General features: G+C 48.7%; 1 protein-coding gene across 1 annotated transcript in view; it reads left to right on the top strand.

The window, feature by feature from the left end:
- WNK4 (WNK lysine deficient protein kinase 4) overlaps positions 1-21,609 on the top strand; it is a 53,528-nt gene that overhangs the window by 9,430 nt on the left and 22,489 nt on the right. Inside the window, exons 2-6 of the mRNA XM_056863369.1 lie at positions 10,037-10,209; positions 14,192-14,412; positions 15,824-15,981; positions 16,596-16,684; positions 19,836-20,055. Of these exons, the coding sequence (XP_056719347.1) occupies positions 10,037-10,209; positions 14,192-14,412; positions 15,824-15,981; positions 16,596-16,684; positions 19,836-20,055 (861 nt within the window). The remainder of the gene's footprint in view (positions 1-10,036; positions 10,210-14,191; positions 14,413-15,823; positions 15,982-16,595; positions 16,685-19,835; positions 20,056-21,609) is intronic.

The following is a 21,609-nucleotide window of genomic DNA, read 5'->3' as shown; positions in this document are numbered from 1 at the left end:
TGGCGTACACTTTGGGATCTCTGGAGGAAGGGGAACAGAGTGTGGGGACCTAGGTCAACAGACATAGCTAAACTAATAGATTCAGATTCAGAAGTGGAAGCCCGGATGCTTTAGGGATCGCCTCTGTCCTGAAATTAATGTCAGTATTGCAGGGTGCCAGTATGGAAACTCTAGGAAACCAGACTTTTCCCGCCCAGGATACCTGGCACTGTCATCCAGTAGCAAGACCAAGGGCAGTTTCTTACCTGACACCGTAGCTTAATCTTACATAATTTGGGGCTGTACCCTACCACACCCTCAAGACTCTGGACAGATAAAAATTTTGTTCTTAAAAATAGCAAAACCCCCAACGACTATACACTTAAATGATGCTTCCTTGCTATGGACGCCTAGCTACCAATTATCTACCCAGTTAGGTCTGTTTCTACAAAATGCACAGGCTTAGGGTGAACTGCTAGGGGAAAGCAAAATGTAACAGTTTTAATAAATAAAGCTTCTTGGAAATGGGAGGAACACCTACCAGGAAAGCCTGTCTTTGGTGGAAACCAGGGAAGAACCTGTGTGGATCATCTTAAGTGACTTCCACATAGTGATCATACTCGATGGTTTTCTCATGGCCGTGGTGGCAGCAGAGCTTCCACATAGAATCATAGAGTCGGAAGGGGACCACCAGGGCCATCTAGTCCAACCCCCGGCACAATACATGGCAGCATACTCCAAGTTTTTTCAGCCCCAGTTCCCCAAGGTAGCCATTCCTCACCCAGTGCCTCTGGGATCCTTTTCTTTGTTTTAATTGGCAATTGTTATATCATCATGCCATAACAATCTATCTTTGAAGTCCTCTGAATTTCCAGCTTCCATTTAAACAAAAAAGTAAGCTCTAGACCACATTTTTGCAGAGATATAAGGGGAAAGGTACATCTCCACAACAAAAAAGGGCTAGACTTTTAAAGAACAATTTGAACTTTTAAAAAGTTATAACACTCCAGTGATTCATCAACTACTGATTTAAAATACACCTTGATAATTTTTCTTCAGCTTTTTGACCCAACCCAAAAATTTAGGAGCCAGACATTTTCCAGCCTTTAGGTGCTTATACTTTACTGCTCATACTGTCTCATTGCTGCCGTAAAGCCTAATCCTAAACTCTTCGCAGCTTCTTTTCCTTTTTAAAAAGCTATAATAAAAATATTGTAGCCTATAAATAAATATGGGGCAACTCTGGTTGGCATCATACAAAAAAAACTCTCAAACTTCTATCCTTCACCTAAGCTTTGTAGTGACTGAGAATCACCAAGTGGCACTGATGATAAATGATTGCTAAAAATACCAGGCACCACGATGAAATTTCTAGGTGCCCTGGCACCCTGGCACCTGATTATTATTTTTAATGAAGAAAACGCTTTGCTGATGCCAGGTGTGTGGTGGCGGCGGCCGACACATTGGCTGTTCTAGTAGCAGCAGCAGCAGCTCTTCCTTTCTTGAACATACATAAAGCTGCCTTAGTCAGACCATTTAGTTTATCTCTGTCTTCCATATCATCTACTACCAGAGTCATTTTATTTTTTTTACTGAAGACGCTAGGGATTGAACCTGGGACCTTATACATGAGCCATGAGGCCTGTGAATCCACGAGGCTGCCTTATACTGATTCAGACCATTGGTCTACCAAGGCCAGTATTGTCTATGTCAATTGGCAGTGGCTCTCCAGGGTTTCTGCTAGAGGTCTTTCACATCATCTACCTGATCCTTATAATTGGAGGTGCTGGGGGTTGAAGCTGGGACCTCCTGCATGCAATGCAGATGCTCCCCTGCTGAGCCGTGGGCCTGCTCTGAACGAATGTTTCTCTCTGCTTCACTGCAGCTGTGTAAGGGTGGCCCTGGTCTACACAAACTGTAGAGCTCTGTTCCCTGATGTTACAACGGTCCACTTACCTAGAAGGCCCCCAGACTGGGGCGGGGGTAAATAGGCAGGTGCTTATTCTCAGATCAGAGGGGCTGGGGCATGTATTTGCAAGGATCTGAAACCATTGCCCAGTGAAAGCCAGATGTATGGGTCAGTGCTTTCATGCAGGTGACTTGATCCAGGACCTGCCTCCAAGCCCCCATAGGAACGGTCCCGCCGCAGCAGTGCCACCCCCTCCCCTGGTTCCCTAGCCAGCCCCATTCCGCCACATGGGTAGGAGGGTCGACATTTCGTGGCTGGGAGGTGGACAGCCAGCACTATCAAGCACCGCTGCAGCCCCCTGAGTCCTGGCCAGTGGGGTGTGGGGGGGAGGGAGAAGCCCTTCCGAGGGTCTGCGCCCACCTCTTGGGCACTCTGGCCAGGTAGCTGCGCAGCTGTGTCCTTGTGGTGAGTCAAGAAGCCCAGAGCACAGATTGAGGCAAAGGATGCCTGGGGGAGCTGAGGCCAGGAGCCCACCTGGCAGCACTGAGAAGACCGCTTGGGCAGCCTCGCCGCCTTCCCTCGGGGCCTAGGAATGCCTTGTGTGATTTACAGGTCTGCCCCGGGACTCGAACAGCCAGACTTGTGCTTGGAGTTCTGTGTGGAGAGACAATTCTCTCTGGTGCACAGCAGCCCAGTTGAGATCAGGACTGCGGCATGTGGAGAAGCACACATGAGCCTCCTCCTATGCCATTTTCCCGACTGAAAACAGCCCCAGGAGTCAAACTCGGAAAACGTAATGTCTGGAAAGACAAGGATCTGAAACCATGGGCCAGTGAAAGCCAGATGTATGGGTCAGTGCTTTCAGAGAAGGAGGTACCCGCTCCGGAGAGGGCATGGCAGTTGGCAGGATGGTAAAGAGACCAGGGCACAGACCAGAAAGAGGCTGGAGTTTGCCCCCCCCCCCCCGAGTGCCAGTCATAAGCCAGCCTTAAAGGGAGGCCGTTCCCCCCCCCCCCCAGCTTATACCCATCCCTGGTCTCTGGAGAGCCATCCTCCCTTTGGAAAGGGCAGAGTGGAAAGGGTTTCCTCTTTCCCAAGGGTAACTGTAATCAATATGTCCGTGGGGCTGTATCTCCGCTCTGGAGTGGGGAAGCCCTAGGGCTGTATCTCCGCTCTGCTCCTGACAGACTCCGTTCTGCCGGGCCCTTGTGATTTTGTCCCTCTAGATCAGCTCCCCCAGCTCCTCGTGCAGATGGGCTTGTCAGACAAGCAGACAGTTGCTCAGAACCGGCCATTAAATCATGCGTCGGTTGTTTCAGGACGGGGTTTGGGCAAACATGGGAAAGGCGCTGAACATTCAGAGCGAGTAGACTTGGAGTTTTTAAGCCTTCTTTGTCTCATAATTATGTTAAGTGTGAGAGAGTGGGGAAGTCAGACCGAAACTGAAGGGCGGCAGGGAAGATCCCCCCCTCCCCAAACCCAGGCTGTGTGTCTGCTGGCATCTGCTTAAGAAATGATGAGCAGATGGTTTATCCTTTGCCCAGGGCCCCTCTGTGCCTTAACTTTAGTGCTGCTTTACAGGGAAGGGAAAGACACTCTGCACATTGTGTAGAGGCACTCTTATAGTTATCTTTTCTTCATGTCATCTGTGGCTCGGCACTGGCATTCAGGGTAGGTTTGGGGGCTCAATCTGCTTAATTAATTCACAAGGAAATTCCATCCCATTTTATCTCCCTTTGCATGTATCGGTCTTAATGTGGCTGGAGAGGGGCAGCCTGTATATATGTATGTGTGGGTTGGAAATGTCATTTGAGGAGGGAATCTCAGCCTAGCATTCGGGCTTTCTACACATGATCTCCCTCCCTCCCTGTCCTCCCTAAAACTCGGTGGGTGTTACGTTGCTGCGAGAAGCCCTGGGATGGGGCCAGCACAATTTCAGCTCCTGTAGCAGCTGCTGTTTGCACCCAGTGCTCCAGCCGAACAGGGGACTGTGGGGACAGGCTGCTTCCCTGTGCCGCCCCCCCCCCCCGCTGTAGAAGGGACCGGGTCTGTGCTCAGGAAGAGGTGGGGCGTTTGCAAGGGAAGACCCTTGAGAGAATCCAGACAAGGAACGGGGGTGGAGAGAGTCAGCCAGGTCTGTATGGCCACAGAGGATGGGGTCGGGTTCAAGCCTCGCCCTCCATGTCATGGGCTCAGTGGCACATGTCCCAGTCATCCTGTAAAGCAAAAGTTGTGGGGTCCTGTGAGGTAGGGCGGCTGCGAGGGTCAGGCACAGCCAAGATTGGAGAGCAACTTAGAAGGTGGCTCAGAGACGAGAGTGACTAGTGGTGCTAGTCCCTGGGGTGGAGGGAGGCAGGAAGCTTTTGGCAGAGCTGAGTCAGCCGCTGGGGTGGATCAGGTCAGCGCTCCTGGCACTGGGTGTTCCAGTGATTTCATCCCAGGGCTGACAGATCCTTCTTCTCGGGTGCTCTCTGGCAAGAAGCTCGGGGAAGGCTGTGGCAGGACACATTCTTGGCATGCACAAGATCATTCCAGGTTCAATCACGCTCCCCCCCTTACTTTAAAGAATTTAAAGCAGCAGGCTTTGTCAGCCTGAGATTCAGGGGCACGGACAATCCGTGCAGGGAGGGATGGCCCAGTTTAAGGCAGCTGCGTGTGTTCCCTTCCTTGTTGGGGCTTTGGAGCTGGCGTGGGTAGAATCCAGGCCCAAGTGGAGCCTTGGTCGGTGAGGGGTGCAGTTAGCAGTGGGGTGTGCAGCTTTCTTTGGGGGAAAGGGAGCTTGACTGACAGTTTGGCATGGGCAGGAGGGCGGGCATTGCGTGACACCTAAGTAGGACTACCGAAAGCAACCACCAGCCAAGATTCCTTCTTGGGTCATCCCTCACATTCAAAAGGCACAGGGAGCAGAGTTTTCCCTCCCTGCAAGAAAGGACCCCGCTACAACTGCCAGCTGCCCTGAGATGGCCGGAATGAGGAGCACTCTGGGCTCTGTCGCCCACCAGAGGAATGAGGGACACGGGACAGTTGCCCCACCTCCGTCCAAAGCAAGAAGACCACCAAGTGGGGGGGCACAAGCCTGACTTGGCTGGACATAAGTTCTGGTGGTCACATGGCCCTCCCTCCTCTCCCTTCATCATAGTTTCAGAGGGACAGCCATGTCAGCCTGTTGTAGTAAAACTGAGCAGGAGTCTTGTGGCACCTTAAAGATTCACCAGGTTTTATTTCTGCACAAGCTTTTGTGGCCTAGAGCCAGTTTCTGCAGATGCATCATTTTCTTTGCTCATCTCCCTTCAGCTTGCAAGCCTGCAGGCACAGCCTGTCTCTCCTTCGTCAGTTGGGAGGTAACGGCCCCAATCCAGAGCAGGCCCACCGCCAGGCCCTGACTGCAGCAAGGCTACTAAAACAGTAAGCCCCTCAGCGTTTCCCTCAGGATGTCTCTTGTGCACAGTCCCCTAGGGACGCTCCAGGAGCCGCTCCTGGTGTCTTTTTCCACCTGAGGAGGTGTCTGGAGAGAAGGTGCAGAACAAAGCTCCAAAAGTTAACAGATGTCCCCCAGAGAGCCATTTGTCAGGCTCAGTGGCTGGCTGGGTCAGACCTTGTTCAACCAGGGACCTTTCCCACCCCCACCCCCAAAAAAGACAGAGCCTTTTTTCCTAGAAGTTTTGGTGATAAATATATAGGCTAAGGGTAACGAAACAAATTAAAATCTTCGCCAATTGGGGTGGAGGAGCTTCCTTGCAGGGGCGGGTTGGCCATTTAACTCCCCAGGGAGTTTGTGGGTGGCCCCCTGCCCTAGAGGGCTGCTGGTTGCTGAGCCCCAGCCCTTCTGCCAGAGCCTCGGGAGCCGCTTGGCTCAGAGCCTTCACCGGCAACGGCTGCTGTTGTGAGCGGGCTAATTGCCTCCCCTGGCGCTGCCGGCAGTCTGGGAGAGGTTTCCGCGGGTGGGCGAATGCCCGCGGTCGGCCCCACTGGGCCGAGTGGTCCTGAAGTGCCGGCGTCTCTTCTTCAGGGGCCGCTGCGCCAGACCTGCTCCAGGGCTAGTTTTCCCTTCCCCGTCCTCTCCTGCTTCCTTGGGTTGTCGAGTCCTTGAGCTTCAGAAATTAATTTTTGTTCAGCTGTCAAGGGGAAAAAAGCCGAGAGGTTTGGTAGCCACTGTGGGCCCCTTGCACGTTCAGTGACGCTAGCCCCAAGCAAATTCAAGACAGAATGGTCCAGCACCACAAAGGGAGAGGACGGTGGTCCTTAGGAACCCAGGGGGAGATGCAAATAGGCCAAGAGAAGGATTTGGGAAGGGTGGCCAACATGTCCACTAGAACCAAGAACAGCAGGAAGCTAAGAACTTTGAGGGAAAACTGGCATCGTTCCCACAGGTGGCTTTGCATGGATTTTGTTACGAAAGTCAGCAAGATTGCCAGGGGGGCATTTGGAAGGAGATGGGGAACCTCCAGGGCAAGGGGGCTCATGCTGCTAGCCCCCCCCCCCGCCTCCTTCAGGACAGAAGCCAATTATAGACTTGTGGGTTGATCACTTCCTGTTGCGGGGGGTGGGAGAGTGGATGACGACAATCCCTCCATATCTTCCTTCAGGACCTCTTTCTCTAACAGCCCCCCACCTAACCTCTGATGGCAGAGATTCAGAGCAGGGCCTCCGGCAGAGTTTTATCTGATAGGCAGAGTCTGTAGGTGACAAAACAGACCCCAGATCTCAGAAATCCAAACGCTTTCAGAAAACAGTTTTTCCTTTAAGATTAGACTGGCATCGAACTCAGAAAACTATGACACGTTTGGCTGCTAGTGAGGTGCCAGTTAATGTTCTTTAAAAAGAAAGGGGGAAAGTGTGTGTGTGTGTGTGTGTGTGTGTGTGTGTGAGAGAGAGAGAGAGAGAGAGAGAGAGAGAGAGAGAGAGAGAGAGAGAGAGGTCCCAGAACCTAAATCTCCCAGGAAGCCCCCTCTTCTAACCTGGAAGCTTTTGCTCCCAGTTCCAGATGTGTATGAAATCTGGGTGAGAAGAGGGTGGGGGAGTGCTCTCTCAGTTCCTTCCAGCCCAAGTCTCAATTTGATTCAAGCCTGGACTCTCTGTTGACTGCCAGTGTTCAGCCCATATACAGGAGAGTGGCTCTGAGCATGGAAAAAGTGTCTTTCTCTCCACATTAAATAACCACAGCTTATTGTAAACTAGAAAGCCTTCCCAATGTCACCTAAAGTACACTCAGTAATAACAGACAATCATCCAAGAGAATATAAAAAAGGATTTACATCTTCTAATTATCACCCCTGCAGATACAGCTTTCTCAGCCATAAAACCCTGGCTAAGTTCAGTGGCTAATACAGCAAAGTCGGCCACTTTCCAGGTTTCATATTTACCCACATAATTTAAGAGATTTGTGACACACAATAATTCATCCAAGAGCAGCCAGTCACTTTAGGAGAATTGCTGCCTAGAAGCTCTGGAAGGTGGCCAGATCCTCACTGGCTCCTGAGCCTCATGGGCTGAGCCCTCACTTCGTAAAGCAGATTGTGATCCTGCCCTGGGATTCCATGGTTTGTAGTCAGAGAGGGATAAACACCCTTTCTGGATGAAAAAGCTTCATCCAGTAAATAGCTCTGTTTGGCAAGAGGCTGAGCACAGAACAGAGAGATTTGGGGATTACAATCTTCTTGCAATACAATATCAGCTAATCTAGTCTTTATCAGGGATTTAGTCCTAAAGCAACTATGCCCTAGTGAGTACTCCTTGGACAATCCGCATACCTGGTTGCGGGGGAAGGTATTCTAGGTTAGAAGGCATTTCTGCCATTCTGAATTGAGCTCTGGCACCTCCTTCTCTAGAGCTAATATTGTTCCCCTTAGTTGGCAGGCAGAGAAGCATTGTTAATGTACATGTGTGTGCGGACATATTAGCAGGCTTTCCCACAGAATGTGTGTGTGTAAAGTGCCGTCAAGTCGCAGCCGACTTATGGCGACCCCTTTTTTGGGGGGGTTTCATGGCAAGAGACTAACAGAGGTGGTTTGCCAGTGCCTTCCTCTGGACAGCAACTCTGGACTTCCTTGGTGGTCTCCCATCCAAATACTAACCAGGGCTGACCCTGCTTCTGAGATCGGGCTGTAGCATGCTGCCTTCCCTCCTTCCCACAGAATTCCTGCAGCAGGCAGGCAGGCAGGCAGGCAGACGCCTCCTGCTAGAACGCGAACACCTTCCTTGCGGGAACTGCTCCTGGGACATGCCTCTTCCCCGCCCGCCCCCCCCCCCGCCCCTGAGCTGTGCACAATGGCGCTTTCAGAGCGGCTGGCCGCACACAGCTGCATCTGTAGCAAAACTTCATAAACACCCGATGTGTAAAAATATGATCCACCTCCAGCTCCGCCACCGAGGCCCTGGCCAATGGGGAGGTGAGGCGGTTCCCGCAGGCGCATGGAGGCAGCGCAGCCTAACAGATGGAGACCGGTCTGCCATAGACACCAAGTCCCTGGCAAAAGAGCCACTTCTTAACACGTTGAGTCTGTTTTTCCTGTTGTTCTTCCAGCGGAGCTAGCTCGTTGTGGGGTGGCCCGCAGAATGGGGGCACAGGCAGCCCTGTGTTTCTGGGACTTCACTCTCTTTCACACGCCAGGCGGGAAGTTTCTTGTCACAGAGGGCTCCTCCGAGCCAAATGGCCTCCTCCTCCACCCCAGGGACAGCCGAGTGGGGCCGGGACCTCTGTCGCCTGCCCAAGCGGCGTCCGGTTCTAGTTGGGCAGGAGGGAGCGCTGCTGGGCCCCGGCCCGCCCGGCTTCACTCCCAGCTGCAGCCTGCCTGAGCGGCTGCTCCCTCCCCTCCTCCCGGCACCCATTTGAGAGTGAGCCCAGCTGCGGCTGCAAGAGGCCGTGGTGAGAAAGAGTGTGTGGTGGGACAAGCGAGGAGCTGCGACCCCCCTCACCCCCCCAGCCCACTGCTTGTGGCTCCTCTTCCTCAGGGTGGACCCCGGAGTCCTGCCTCAGCGGCTTCCCAGAGCTGCAAAATGAAGCTTCCCCCCCCCCACTCAGCGGCGTGTTCCTTAGCCCCAGCCTTGATCCCCCCCCCAGTTCTTTGCTGTGGCTCAGGGGTGAGAGGCTCAGCGGCCCTTGGGGGGACTTGGGGCTGGAGGGGTTTGTGTTTAGGGCGGCCCTGGGAAGACTTTTCATGGCTTATGTTTTGCTCGCTGGCTGTGAAGCACCACACTTGCTCTTTTCTGCCGCTGACGTTCACACACAGTTGGATTTCGAGCAGGAAAGTGAGATGTACCCTCCTGCGGCCCCCCTACTTTCCCAACGTGGAGCCTGGCCCATGTGGCGGGGGGGGGGGGCCCTCAAGAAGCCATAAGTGCATCACGCAAGGACCGGGCCTGCTGGACATCCTGGCCCCTCCCTCTCCCTCCCCCTTCCTTTTAGACGCTGTCCAGCTTCTCTGGTGTGGAACAGCTGTGTTCCCTCAGGGACCACAACCTGCTCCTCGCAAGAGGGGCTGGTTCAAACTGGGCAGTGCCGGATCTCGGCAGGCCCGGCTCCAGCACCACCCGGCGCAGAGGCGGGGGGGGGGGGGCGGCCTCCGTCCAGCTGCGGTGGAAGGCAACAGGAACACGGCTCTTCCCGCCTGATAGTCTGACTTCCATGTGCTCGACCCTCCTCGGGTTTGAGACGTGGGAGGGAAAGGCTGGTTAGGTCCCCAAGAGGGACGGGGCTCTGCCTGACCTTTCTTGTGGAAGGAGGCACGGGGGTGCTGGGCCTGCTGATCCCCACCCCCACAAGTACTGGGGTGGGGTGGGGGAACCAGCGGTGGAGTGTGCATTTGGTCGTGCCAAAGGGGATGTATTGCCTCCAGTTCTTACAACAACAGTCTTAGATGGAAGGATTTCATTGTTCAGGGCCGAATTGGCCACATGAACAGTATCATTAAAGATGTAAGGATTTTTTTTTTTTAAGAGCTGGGTGTCAAATTGGGAGGGTAACATGAGTGCCTTAAAAGCATGAACAGTAAAAAGGTACCTCAAAAACCACATTTGAAATTCAAATGAAAACACCGGATTTCAAAATTTTACATTATAAAAATATAATTGAACTTTAAATTAATGTTAATTTGGCTACATCAAAGCGGTTTCTTCTTCTTTTTCTCCACACACCCTCCCTCCCCACAGACACGGAAGTTGTCCAAGGCGGAGCGGCAGCGCTTCAGCGAGGAGGTGGAGATGCTGAAAGGGCTCCAGCACCCGAACATCGTCCGCTTCTACGACTCCTGGAAGTCCTCTGTCAAGGGGCAGGTCTGCATTGTGCTGGTCACGGAGCTCATGACGTCTGGCACTCTCAAAACGTGAGCACGGGCCCCACAAGGCGGGCTGGGGGGAGGCTGATGGGACAGTTGTGCCTTTGGGAGGACAGTCCCGCAGGAAGGGGCTCTGAGGACCAGTGGGCGTCCAGTGATCTGTGGGTACCTCTTGCCTGGGGCCAGGAAAATGAGTGAGGTGGCATCCATCCCTTCCTGGAAACATCTCAGGGCTGAACTACACATTACATGCCAGTGTTGCTCTTTTTAAAGGAAATTTGAAGCCCCCCAGCTCCGTGCCTTTCTACTTGCTCTCCTGGGCGGTTTGGCTGGCCGTCTGTAAGTCTCAGCAGCCTTTGAGGGACTGTGAGGACACCACCCGGAGTGTCCTGGGAGAGGAAGGTTTCTCATCAGGGAGACGCAAACTCCTGCAGGTGTTCCCATCAGGGTGTGAACTACCTGTGTGGATGGAGACCTGCATTTGTGCCTCTGGCTGTGGGCAGAGCTGCCAAAGTCCCAAGGCCGATCTAGACACTTTGCAGCAATTGCATGGTTGTGAGGCTTGTTTTGTGATAAAGGATCGGACCCTGTGATCCCTTCTTTGTTTGGCTGCAGTTTCAGATGGAAAGGGGACATCACTTGCTTCTCTCTTGCTGGGGACGGGAGATTCTCCATCAGCTTCTTCCTGGACATGGGGGGACTTGAAAGGATGAAGCCATCTGGCAACTGTCTGAGAACTGCACAAAGCTCTTGCTCTTTGATTTCTGTGGGGCTACATGGAAGCACCCTGTCTTCCTGAGGAGATGCTGGGGGACTGTCCAACTTCCTCCTGCTCCCAAAGGAGCTTGAAAGGCCAGGCATCCCCGACTCTTTAATAGCCAGCTGTTCTCCCAGAGGCTGCCAGAGGTGTAGTCATGTTAATTACTGTCAGAATCTCCTACCAGCCAGTAACGTGTTTGGAAAGCTTGTTTTTTTTAATTGAGAGGGGTCATCTGTGCTGGCCGAAAAACTGTCTGAGCAGCTTCTGATGATCCTGGAGTTGGGACGGAGCAAGAGAGTTGGCAATCCCCTCCCCTCAGCAGAGCAGTGGGATTCAGACTGGTCACTGCAGCTGTTGCTTAGGCCGTAGACTCAACAGGTGGTCAGCACCTTGCTTCAGAGGAAAGAAAAGGCAGCAAGGAAGAAACCTTGGAGCAAGGTCTCCATAAGAAAGGGACCTTAGTTCCACCCTGCCCACAGCAGGCCCCCCAGGTAGCCAAGTTAAGGCTTTCATAGGGGTTACCCCAGCCCAACGCTGGCAGGGTTCCAGCAGGACCCGCCGCCAGCGTATTTCTAGATAGGCTGGTCTGTCCTCGAGATATGCTGGGCCCTGCAGGATCTGGGTCAGGCCTATGACTGAGGGCAGCGGTGGTTTTATACCAACTGGCCTCCCCTGCTGGACCCTGTCGGTGTGCTTTCTCCTGCCATTGGCACCTTCTTCACCCACAGGAGGCGGTTCCCCTAGGAGAGCTGGCAAAAATGAAAGGGGAATTCTTTTTCTTAGGGCGTTATTTTTAAGTAGTTAAGTAACTGGTTGTAATTATCTATATAGGTATGTGTTGGTTTTAAGAGTATAAACATGTAGGTTGAATGTATTGTTTGCTGCCCTGAGCCTAACACCATTGGGAAAGGGTGGGATAACAACCACCACCATAATAATAATAACAACAACTCAGAGATGCACCCGTGTATTTGTTACCCTAAACTATTTTGAGACAGGACTTCCGGGGTTACCGCATTATGTATTCCCAGCGATGTATTAAGAGTTTGAAAATGTTATAAAAAACATCACTTTAAAAGGGTTTTTGGATACCACGGCTAAAAAATGGTTGGAAGACGTCTTCACAGCTAAAGGGGCCAAACAAAGCGTGAACAGTATTTTTTATAACATTTTCAAACTCTTAATACATCACTGGGAATACATAGAAAGTGCGAACAGTATTTTTTATAACGTTTTCAAACTCTTAATACATTGCTGGGAATACATAATGCAGTAACCCCCTTCTTATGAGATATAAAATCTCTTGTTTTTTAAACATTTAAAATGAAAGCTTTAACTTTACCCAACCCCTTCCTTCTTGCCCTTTCACTCCACAAGCCTAAGGATGAAAGTATCAGACCTTGTAGGAAACTTGACCAACAAAAAAAGGTTTTTCTCTGTGTGTGAGGATTAACAAAAGAATTGAGAAATCAATTTATTTTAGTCCCCCTAATGGTAACTGCTATCCTTTGGTGGATTGAGACACAGATTTCTCTTTGTTCTGTAGATTGAGTAGAATTTGTATGATGACTAACTGCCATGGTGAAATGTCACAGTTCTAAAGGAAAACAGAAGTCTGATCTTGAAGAAAGCTCCCCCAAGGCTTCTCCTCCGGCTGCTTGCTTTAATGCCTTATAAGAGTGCTCCAGTTTGTTTTCATGCCGCCACCTTTGAGGTCGCTTCCGTTGATTACTGAATTTTTGATGGCTTCTGCGGGAACAGGGGCATGAAGTGCAGGAAGGAGAAGAATTCGGTGTTGATACTGCTGTCAGCATGGAGCCTTCAGAGTTCACCAGTTGTTTAGTCAGTGGTGGGTTTTGTGCAGGAAAGAAGAAAAAAGTAGTAGTAGTAGTAGTAGTAGTAGTAGTAGTAGTAGTAGTAGTGGTTTATACGCCACAGTCACATTCCCTTCCCCTCCCCACAACAGGCACCTTATAAGGTAGGTGGGGGTGAGAGAGTTCGGAGACAACTGTGACTGGCCCAAGGTCACCCAGCTGGCTTCATGCGTAGGAGTGGGGAATTGTACCCAGTTCTCCAGATTAGAGTCCGATGCTTTTAACCACTATACCACACTGGCCCTCAGTTACTGGCTTGAGTTGTTGCTTCCTTGATAATGTATCCATGGCGATATCTTGGAAAACTGGGATTTGGATGTCCTGGAATGGTAGTGAACCCTTTCCCTTTCTTCCTTCAGGATAATTACTTTTGTTCTGTGATGGAGAAATGTGTCTGTAATACTTTTTTGGGTGATGTATGAATTTCTCCAGAACAGGTCCCCACCATATAGATTCTTTCTGTAGCTGAGGCAATTCTATCTTCCAGGTAGTCATTTCACAAAAAGGAGCACAAGATCCGGTTCTTCTGCTTTTTAGGAACTTTCAGAACCTCCATTATTATTCCTGGGTGCAACTTGTTTTCTTATGTCTTGTCCCTCAGGTTGTCTTGTTTTTTTTCTTTGTTGACATTTGTTTTTTGTAAAGTAAGTCTGAGTTCCATTGCATATTCTGTTACAGCAGTAGTTACACCAGTAGTTTTTCTTTTCTTTCTAAGAATTGGTCTAAAACAGGCTCAGTTAGAGGTTTTAATTTCTCAAGTATCTTGGTTATCTGCTAGGAGTATCCCTTGGCCATGAGTGGCCAAGTCCCTCATAGCAGCCATTTTGTTTTGGTGCCCTTTATACGTTCTCAACATTCTAAAAGTGCCCAGTGAGGCTCAGTGAGATGGGGGGCCCATGTCTTAGGCTGTCCCATGGTTCACTAGGTATATGATGCAGGCCATTTGTAGCTATCATCATCATCTTGCCAGGATGTGGGATGGGGACAAAGGTGAGACATAGTGGTTAACAACCCGACTGCCAGCCAGGTTAATTTGCTGCTCATATCTCAAAGCATACGCAGAACAAATCCTATGAGGAAGCTGCACTCGAGACACTATGATTATACAGACAAGGAATTAATTATTTTATGTTGAATAAACTTTTGGGTTTTATAATGGCAGAATGCTAAAAAAGCAAGATACCTGGGCTATTGAGGTATGCCTGTGACCCCATAGATGGTTAGAAGAGTAGAAGGCGCAGAACAGCTCAAGAGAGCTAAGAGGTCATGCTCAGAATCATGTTGTGGGGCTTAAAGTCTACCTTTCCCCCGCTCCAAAAGGGTTCGTCCAGAGTTTAAGGAGTGATGGAGAGACTGTGAGACTGGCTGTGAGACTGATCCCTCCCTGTTTCTTCAGGTACTTGAAACGCTTCAAGGAGATGAAGTTGAAGGTCCTTCAGCGTTGGAGCAGGCAGATCGTGCGGGGATTGCATTTCCTGCACACACGCTCCCCTCCGATCATTCACCGTGACCTGAAATGCGACAACGTCTTCATCACAGGGCCTACTGGCTCCGTAAAAATTGGGGACCTTGGCTTGGCCACACTCAAGCGTGCATCTTTTGCCAAGAGTGTTATAGGTACTTGATGGGTAGAAAGTGGGCAGTGTTGGCTCTTCCATCCCAAAAGGGCAGGTAGGAGAACAACAATTCAGGACAGGTATCTGTGCACTGAAGCAATTTAAAGCAGAATAAAAAGCACAATAAACATCCCCAGTAACCTAAAGGCCAGCTGGTATTCAGAACTCTTGCATGATGTCTGGAAGATCCTTGGGATTTGGGACAGCCTTTGGAGTGGCATGGTTGGGGAGTGGCATGCCCCCCCCCAAAAATGTCTCACCCCTTGCCGTTCCTGCTTCAACCAGGTGGTGATGTTAAGAAGGCATGCAGCTTCAGCTGAGAATGTGTTGGGGAAGAGGCAAGGCAATATTTTGGACCTGCTGAGCTCATGGCGGATTCCACAGTAGTTTTTTTAGTCTGGCATAGTCATTATTTGGTTGCTCTGTTTTCATACATAATCTGTATGATGATGTCAGCCCAGCTCACTCCAGCATTTTCTGTGTTGTTTTTTCATCTTCTTAAAGGCCTGATTTGTGGCATTTTTTCCCACTTGAAATGCTGTTGAGGGGCCAGTTGTCCATGATGGAACTTACAAAATGGTACTGAGATTCTTATGTTTACTTTTAAATTTCCCTTTAAATTTCCCTCCTGTTTCAACCTTTCTAAGCGTAATCCATGACTTCCTGCTCACACACTGAGCCTGAATCAGCTCTTGTTGGAGGGCTGTTAATTACTGCTTTTCTTATTGCAGCAGAAGTGACTGTTAATTTTCCTTAATTTTTTGTGCAGCTTTCAGAATCATAATTGTGCAACTATAAAATTCCAGTAATGAAAAATAAAAGAACTGGGCAAAAGCCAAAAGCAGTAATTAAAGACATCTCTTGGAAAAGGAACTGATTAAAGACTCATTGAGGAATCCTGTGGCCACGGACAGTGAAGAGGAAATAATCAATTAAGCAGGGATAGGAAAAACAGAAGTCCTCACAGCTGCTCTTTGCAACAAAAGGGGATGGACAATATTTATCGAGAGAGTTGCAGAAGAAGCTGGACTTTTGTTGAGCAGGCCTTTCACCCAAGTACATATGTAGCAGGATCTTACCCAGGGGAACGGCTGCTGTGGGATTTGTAAGGGAAATACAGACTAGCTTAAGTGAGGTGTGAAACCCTCATTTCAATTCCACTTGCAGCTAATTGCAGCAAAGGAATCCTTTATCAGTGTGGAGACAACCTTGGCATTTTACTGTCCTCAGCTTGTTCCCTGTGTAAAATATATTGAGGTGTTTTCTGTTGGCTTGTGGGGTTTTGGAGGCATCCTGGTGGACTTGTGAAGAGGGTGGGTGGGTTTGGTAGCTGAAGATTTGGGGGTGGGGAGAGCTCTGGCAAAGTTTCTCAGTCTCCGCTGAACTCCATCCTTCTCCCTCCCCCCTCCCAGGGACCCCAGAATTCATGGCTCCAGAGATGTACGAGGAGAAGTATGACGAAGCGGTGGATGTCTATGCCTTTGGCATGTGCATGCTAGAGATGGCGACATCCGAGTATCCTTACTCAGAATGCCAGAATGCAGCTCAGATCTATCGCAAAGTCACCTCGGTGAGAGTGCAGATACGTTTAGGATGTTTTTATCTTGCTTTCCAGCCAGAATTGGGTCTCACGGCCATTCACAGGAAACAGAATTTGATGCACGTGACAAAGTTCACAATGAAATGTTCCTTGGAAAAGGGGGCTCTCAGTTGGGCTAGATTCAAACATGGTTGAGGGATACCTGGATAGTTTCTTTCCTGCCTCTGATGGCCTCACTGATGGCAGGTGGTTATTTATAAGAAGAGATGCCTGACAATGTGTGTGGTGTGTGTTTGTGTGGGTGGGGTGGGGGCATATTCTCTTACTTAGAAGTCCAGTGTCTATGCTGTGATGAGCAGATTATCTCTGGATATCGAGATATGAAGGGAAAGGAGCTTCGTACTTCTCTGGAGGCCCTCTAATGATGAGATATCCTAAGTCCCCCTGATATTCAGAAGGGCTCTGCTCTGAGCTCCGGCTGCTTGGGAACTGTGCTGGTGGGTGGCAGAGAGGGACGCCAAGGGTCAGCGAATGGGGGTGAGGGGTGACACAGGAAGTGGACGCGTCATGTGCCCCCTCTCACCTGCCCATCTCTCCCTCTCTGGCTGTCTCTAAGCTAATACCTCTGCACCTTCTCCCCGTAGGGCATGAAGCCCAACAGTTTCTACAAGGTGAAGGTGCCCGAGCTGAAGGAGATCATCGAGGGCTGCATCCGGATGAACAAGAAAGAGAGGTGGGGAAACGGCTGCAGCTTGAGGCCTGTTTCTGCTCTGCCGTTGGGCAAGATTGTGTGTGTGTGTGTGTGTGTGAAGTGCCGACAAGTCGCCTCTGACTCATGGCGACCCTATGAATGAAAGTCCTCCAAAATGTCCTATCTTTGACAGCCTTGTTCAGATCTTGCAAATTGAAGGCTGTGGCTTCCTTTATTGAGTCAATCCATCTCTTGTTGGGTCTTCCTCTTTTCCTGCTGCCCTCAACTTTTCCTAGCATGACTTTCTTTTCCAGTGACTCTTGTCGTCTCATGACGTGACCAAAATACGACAGCCTCAGTTTAGTCATTTTAGCTTCTAGGGTCAGTTCAGGCTTGATTTGATCTATAGCCCACTGATTTGTTTTTTTGGCAGTCCACGGAATCCGTAACACTCTCCTCCACCACATTTCAAAGGAATCTATTTTCTTCCTATCAGCTTTCTTCACTGTCCAGCTTTCACACCCATACATATTAATAGGGAATACGATGGCATGAATTAATCTAGTCTTGGTGGCCAGTGACACATCCTTACACTTCAAAATCTTTTCTAGCTCCTTCATGGCTGCCCTTCCCAGTCTCAATCTCCTTCTGATTTCTTGGCTGCAGTCTCCCTTTTGGTTGATGGTGGAGCCAAGGAATAGAAAGTCTTGAACAATTTCAATTTCCTCATTGTCAACTTTAAAGTTGTGTAATTCTCCTGTAGTCGTTACTTTTGTTTTCTTGATGTTCAGCTGTAGTCCTGCTTTGGCACTTTCTCTTTTAACTTTCAGCAGTAGTCGTTTCAAATCTTCACTATTTTCTGCCAATAATGTAGTGTCATCAGCATATCTCAAATTATTAATGTTCCTCCCTCCAATTTTCACTCCACCTTCATCTAAATCTAATCCAGCTTTCCTAATTATATGTTCTGCATATAGATTGAAGAGATAGGGAGACAAAATACATCCTTCTGACACCTTTGCCAACTGGAAACCATTCCATTTCTCCATATTCTGTTCTAACTGTGGCCTCTTGTCCAGAGTGCAGGTTGCGCATCAAAACGATCAGATGTAGTGGCACACCCATTTCCTTTAAAACCAGCCATAGCTTTTCATGATCCACACAGTCAAAAGCTTTCTGTAATCTATGAAACACAAGCCGATTTTCTTTTGAAATTCTCTCGTATGCTCCAGTAACCAGCGTATATTTGCAATATGATCTCTAGTGCCTCTTCCTTTTCTGAAACCAGCTTGAACATCAGGCATTTCTTGTTCCATATATGGTAACAGCCTTTGCTGTAAGATTTTGAGCATCACTTTACTTGCATGAGAAATTAATGTGATGGTCCGATAGTTGCTGCAATCTTTGATGTCTCCTTTCTTGGGAATTGGAATGTAAATGGATCGTTTCCAGTCTGTGGGCCATTGTTTTGTTTTCCATTGGCATATTCTTGTCAAGATTTTGATGGACTCTGTTTCAGTGGCTTGGAATAGCTCTATTGCTATCCCATCTGCTCCTGGTGATTTGTTTCTCCCGATTGCTCTCAATGAAGCTTTCACTTCACTTTCTAAAACTGTAGGTTCTTCTTCAAAAGATTCTTCTTGGAAATAATCTTTTATCCTTTCATCTCTTCTGTATAGTTCTTCAGTGTATTGTTCCCACCTTTTCCTTATTTTGTCCTGTTCAGTTAATGTATTTCCATGCTGATCTTTCAGCATGCCTAACCGTGCTTTAAATTTCCCTTTGATTTCTTGGATCTTTTGGAACAGATCTCTTGTTCTTCCTTTTTTGTTGTTCTCTTCTATTTCTTTACACTGGTTATTATAATAGGTCTCTTTGTTTCTACGTGCGAGTCGCTGGAACGTTGCACTTAGACTTTTGATTCTATTTCTGTCACCTTCTACTTTTGCTTCTCGTCTATCTCTGGCAATTTTAAGAGTTTCCTCAGACATCCATCGAGGTTTTTCTTTTCTTTTGGCTACAGGAATAGTCTTTGCACATTCTTCCTTGATAATAGTTTCCACCCATAGTTCTTCAGGTTTACATTCACTTGAACTCAGTAATGCAAATCTGTTCCTTACATGGTCTTTAAACTCTTCCGGAATATTGCTTAGATTGTATTTTGGTGCTATGAATGTTTTGGTGTTTTTCTTAAGCTTTATCTTGATTTTCGTTATTAACAATTCATGATCTGTACCGCAGTCGGCTCCTGGTCTTGTTTTGGCCGTGAGAATAGAGCTTCTCCATCTTCTGCTTCCAATTATATAATCTATTTGATTTCTATACTGGCCGTCTGGTGATGTCCATGTATACAATCGTTTGTATACATGGGCAAGATTAGGCAGGCACTAACTTACCAGGCATGAGTTATTCCGATCGAAGCGTCCTGGTTTTCATTCATAAAATTCAAGAATATTTTGGCAAAGACAGAAAAAAGGAGCCCCATGGGGGGTGGGGGAGCAGGGAAGATGGAGGGTGAACCATGGCTGTTGAGGGACTCCATTAGAGATCAGAGGATACCCGTGATTCCAGGCCTGTTGTTTTCAAATTGCATATATTGTTTTAGGTCCTCACTAGAAATATTTTATTTATCTATTTGATTGATTGGCTTTTCTTCCTGTCCTCCTTCTAAGGAGCTCCCAGTGGTACACATAGGTTCCCCCTCCCATTTTATCCTTGGAAAACCACCATAAGGTAGGTTAGTCTGAGAGATAATGTTTAGCTCAGAGTACCCAGCGTATCGCATGGCAGAGTGGATTTCCTAGTTGAAGGCTTTGATTGTTCACAGACATATTAAAAAGACATAAAAAAAACAAGAAGAAAGATGGATCATGTCAATCAAAATGAGAAGGAAACCACAATGGTACTGATATAGTATTTAAAAATTACAATCTCATAGAAATCCCGTACATCAGATGTTCAGAAAAATGACAATAGTCTGCTGATCTCTGAAGAGCAGTTTTGAAAGCAAAATATTCATGAGCAAATGCCCCAAATGGGAATGGTTGTGTGTGCTTGTCTCACACACACTCCTGGCCCGTGGGCTCGCTCTGTCACTATGGTGGGGAGCCCCTTTCCAAGCAGACCCAAGCGGACCAGTCAGCGCGGCCACCTTCTTTCCACTCAGCCTTCCCCTTTCCTTCCTTCTTTCCAGATACACCATCCAGGATCTTTTAGACCACTCCTTCTTCCAGGAGGACACAGGGGTCCATGTGGAACTGGCTGAAGAGGATGATGGGCTGAAGTCGAACTTGAAGCTTTGGCTGCGGATGGATGACTCCAAAAATCTGCATGGGAAGTATAAGGACAACAATGCCCTGGAGTTCCATTTCGAGCTTTATAAGGATGTGGCTGAGGAAGTTGCCCAGGAAATGGTACATCTTGCTGTGGCTCGCTGTAAAAGTGTGTGTGTGTGTGTGTGTGTGTGTGTGTGGTGGGTTAATTCTGGCTACTGGGAGCCAAGCAGGAGCTCAGGAGCGGGGAAATGGGGGAACCATGAAAACGAGAGGTCCAAGGCCAGGAGGGAACGGAAGTCCCCTCTTCTCACCCCAGATATGTAGAGCTTGGCTGAGATTAATTTCAGAAGAGGAACTTTGAATAGTGGCCTTTATTGCCATTTATCCTTTTAGATCTTTCTGTGCTCAGCTCTAGTTCTGAAAAACAGGTTTCAGAAGTTGTCTGAACTAAAGAGTGGGGCCACTTTCCCACAATGACCTTTTTGCACTTCTGAAGTTCACTTTTTCTCTATTCAGCTGCAAATAGAATTGAAAGGGGGTTTCCTTACAGCATTTATTATAGTGCTACAATCCCTTAAAATCTGGCAGTGACTAAGGTCAGGATCCTACTCCTATGGAAGTATGTTCAGTAGGAATCCTGTTTCTCCTCCCATTGTTCCTTCCTACTTATTTCCTGGTCATTTCTTCAGCTGTGTGCTTAATTTCTTCCTGTTCATTCCTGGTGCCCTGCATACTGACATTCACACATAGATTCTTAATCAGATCCATTTTCCTTGGCTGGGAGAGGATTTAATTACAAATGCGGTTTCGAAATTACAAGCACGACTGCTGAAAAGAAAACGAATGAACACCCTTTGCAGCTAAGAGAAATACAATAATTAATCCCCTCCCAGAAAATGGCGAACGCGTGTCTGCCGGGGCACCAAAAGCACGTAGGAAGTAATTAATTAATCACCACAGAGGATTTCCAACACAGACAAAGGAGGTTTAAAGGGATAAGGAGAAGGGCTGGGGATTCTGCTGTTCTCCTTAGTCATACGGTGTCCTCATTAACATATTTTATTTTTCATTACTGAAATGATAATGTGGGCCTATGATAATATAAAATAGTGGCTGAGAGCCTGTGTGATACAGTGGTTAGAGTGATGGACTCGGACCTGTGAGACCCAGGTTTGAATTTCCACTCTGCCACGGAAGCTGGCTGAGTGACTTTGGGCCCGCCACAGACACATGCACATACACAGAGCCTAACCTACCTCACAGAGTTGTTGTGAGGATAAAATGGAGGGGAGGGAGAGCGATATCTTTTTTTGCCAGACATTTCCTGTGGTGATATTTTTGATCGTGAATGGAGGTGCCGTGCTCCTTCGGCCCTGGCAAGAGGAGAGGCTTGATTGTTGGCCTGGGTGATCCTGCCCTGTTCTGGTTGCGCTGGCATGTTAAAAGGACCCGTGGTGTGGTTCCTTTCCTGTTGTTTTTAAGCAGCTGCGAGTGCAAAGAAGAAATAAGATTAGGAAGTAATTAATGGGGAGATTACACTAATAGTGGTTGGGGAGAAAGGGTGAGCTCAGAAGCGTTTTGTTGGCCACTTTGGGCTCCCTGCATCGGCCCCTCTGCTCTCCACAGGGGCCTCCTACTGGTTCACCGGCCTCTGCTCTCCACTGCTGAAGTCAGCCGACGGAGGATAACCCA

Source organism: Euleptes europaea, chromosome 18 (assembly GCF_029931775.1).
Source record: "Euleptes europaea isolate rEulEur1 chromosome 18, rEulEur1.hap1, whole genome shotgun sequence".
NCBI lineage: Eukaryota > Metazoa > Chordata > Lepidosauria > Squamata > Sphaerodactylidae > Euleptes > Euleptes europaea.
Note: the sequence above shows the minus strand (reverse complement) of the source record. Positions and strands in the feature narration are given on the sequence as shown.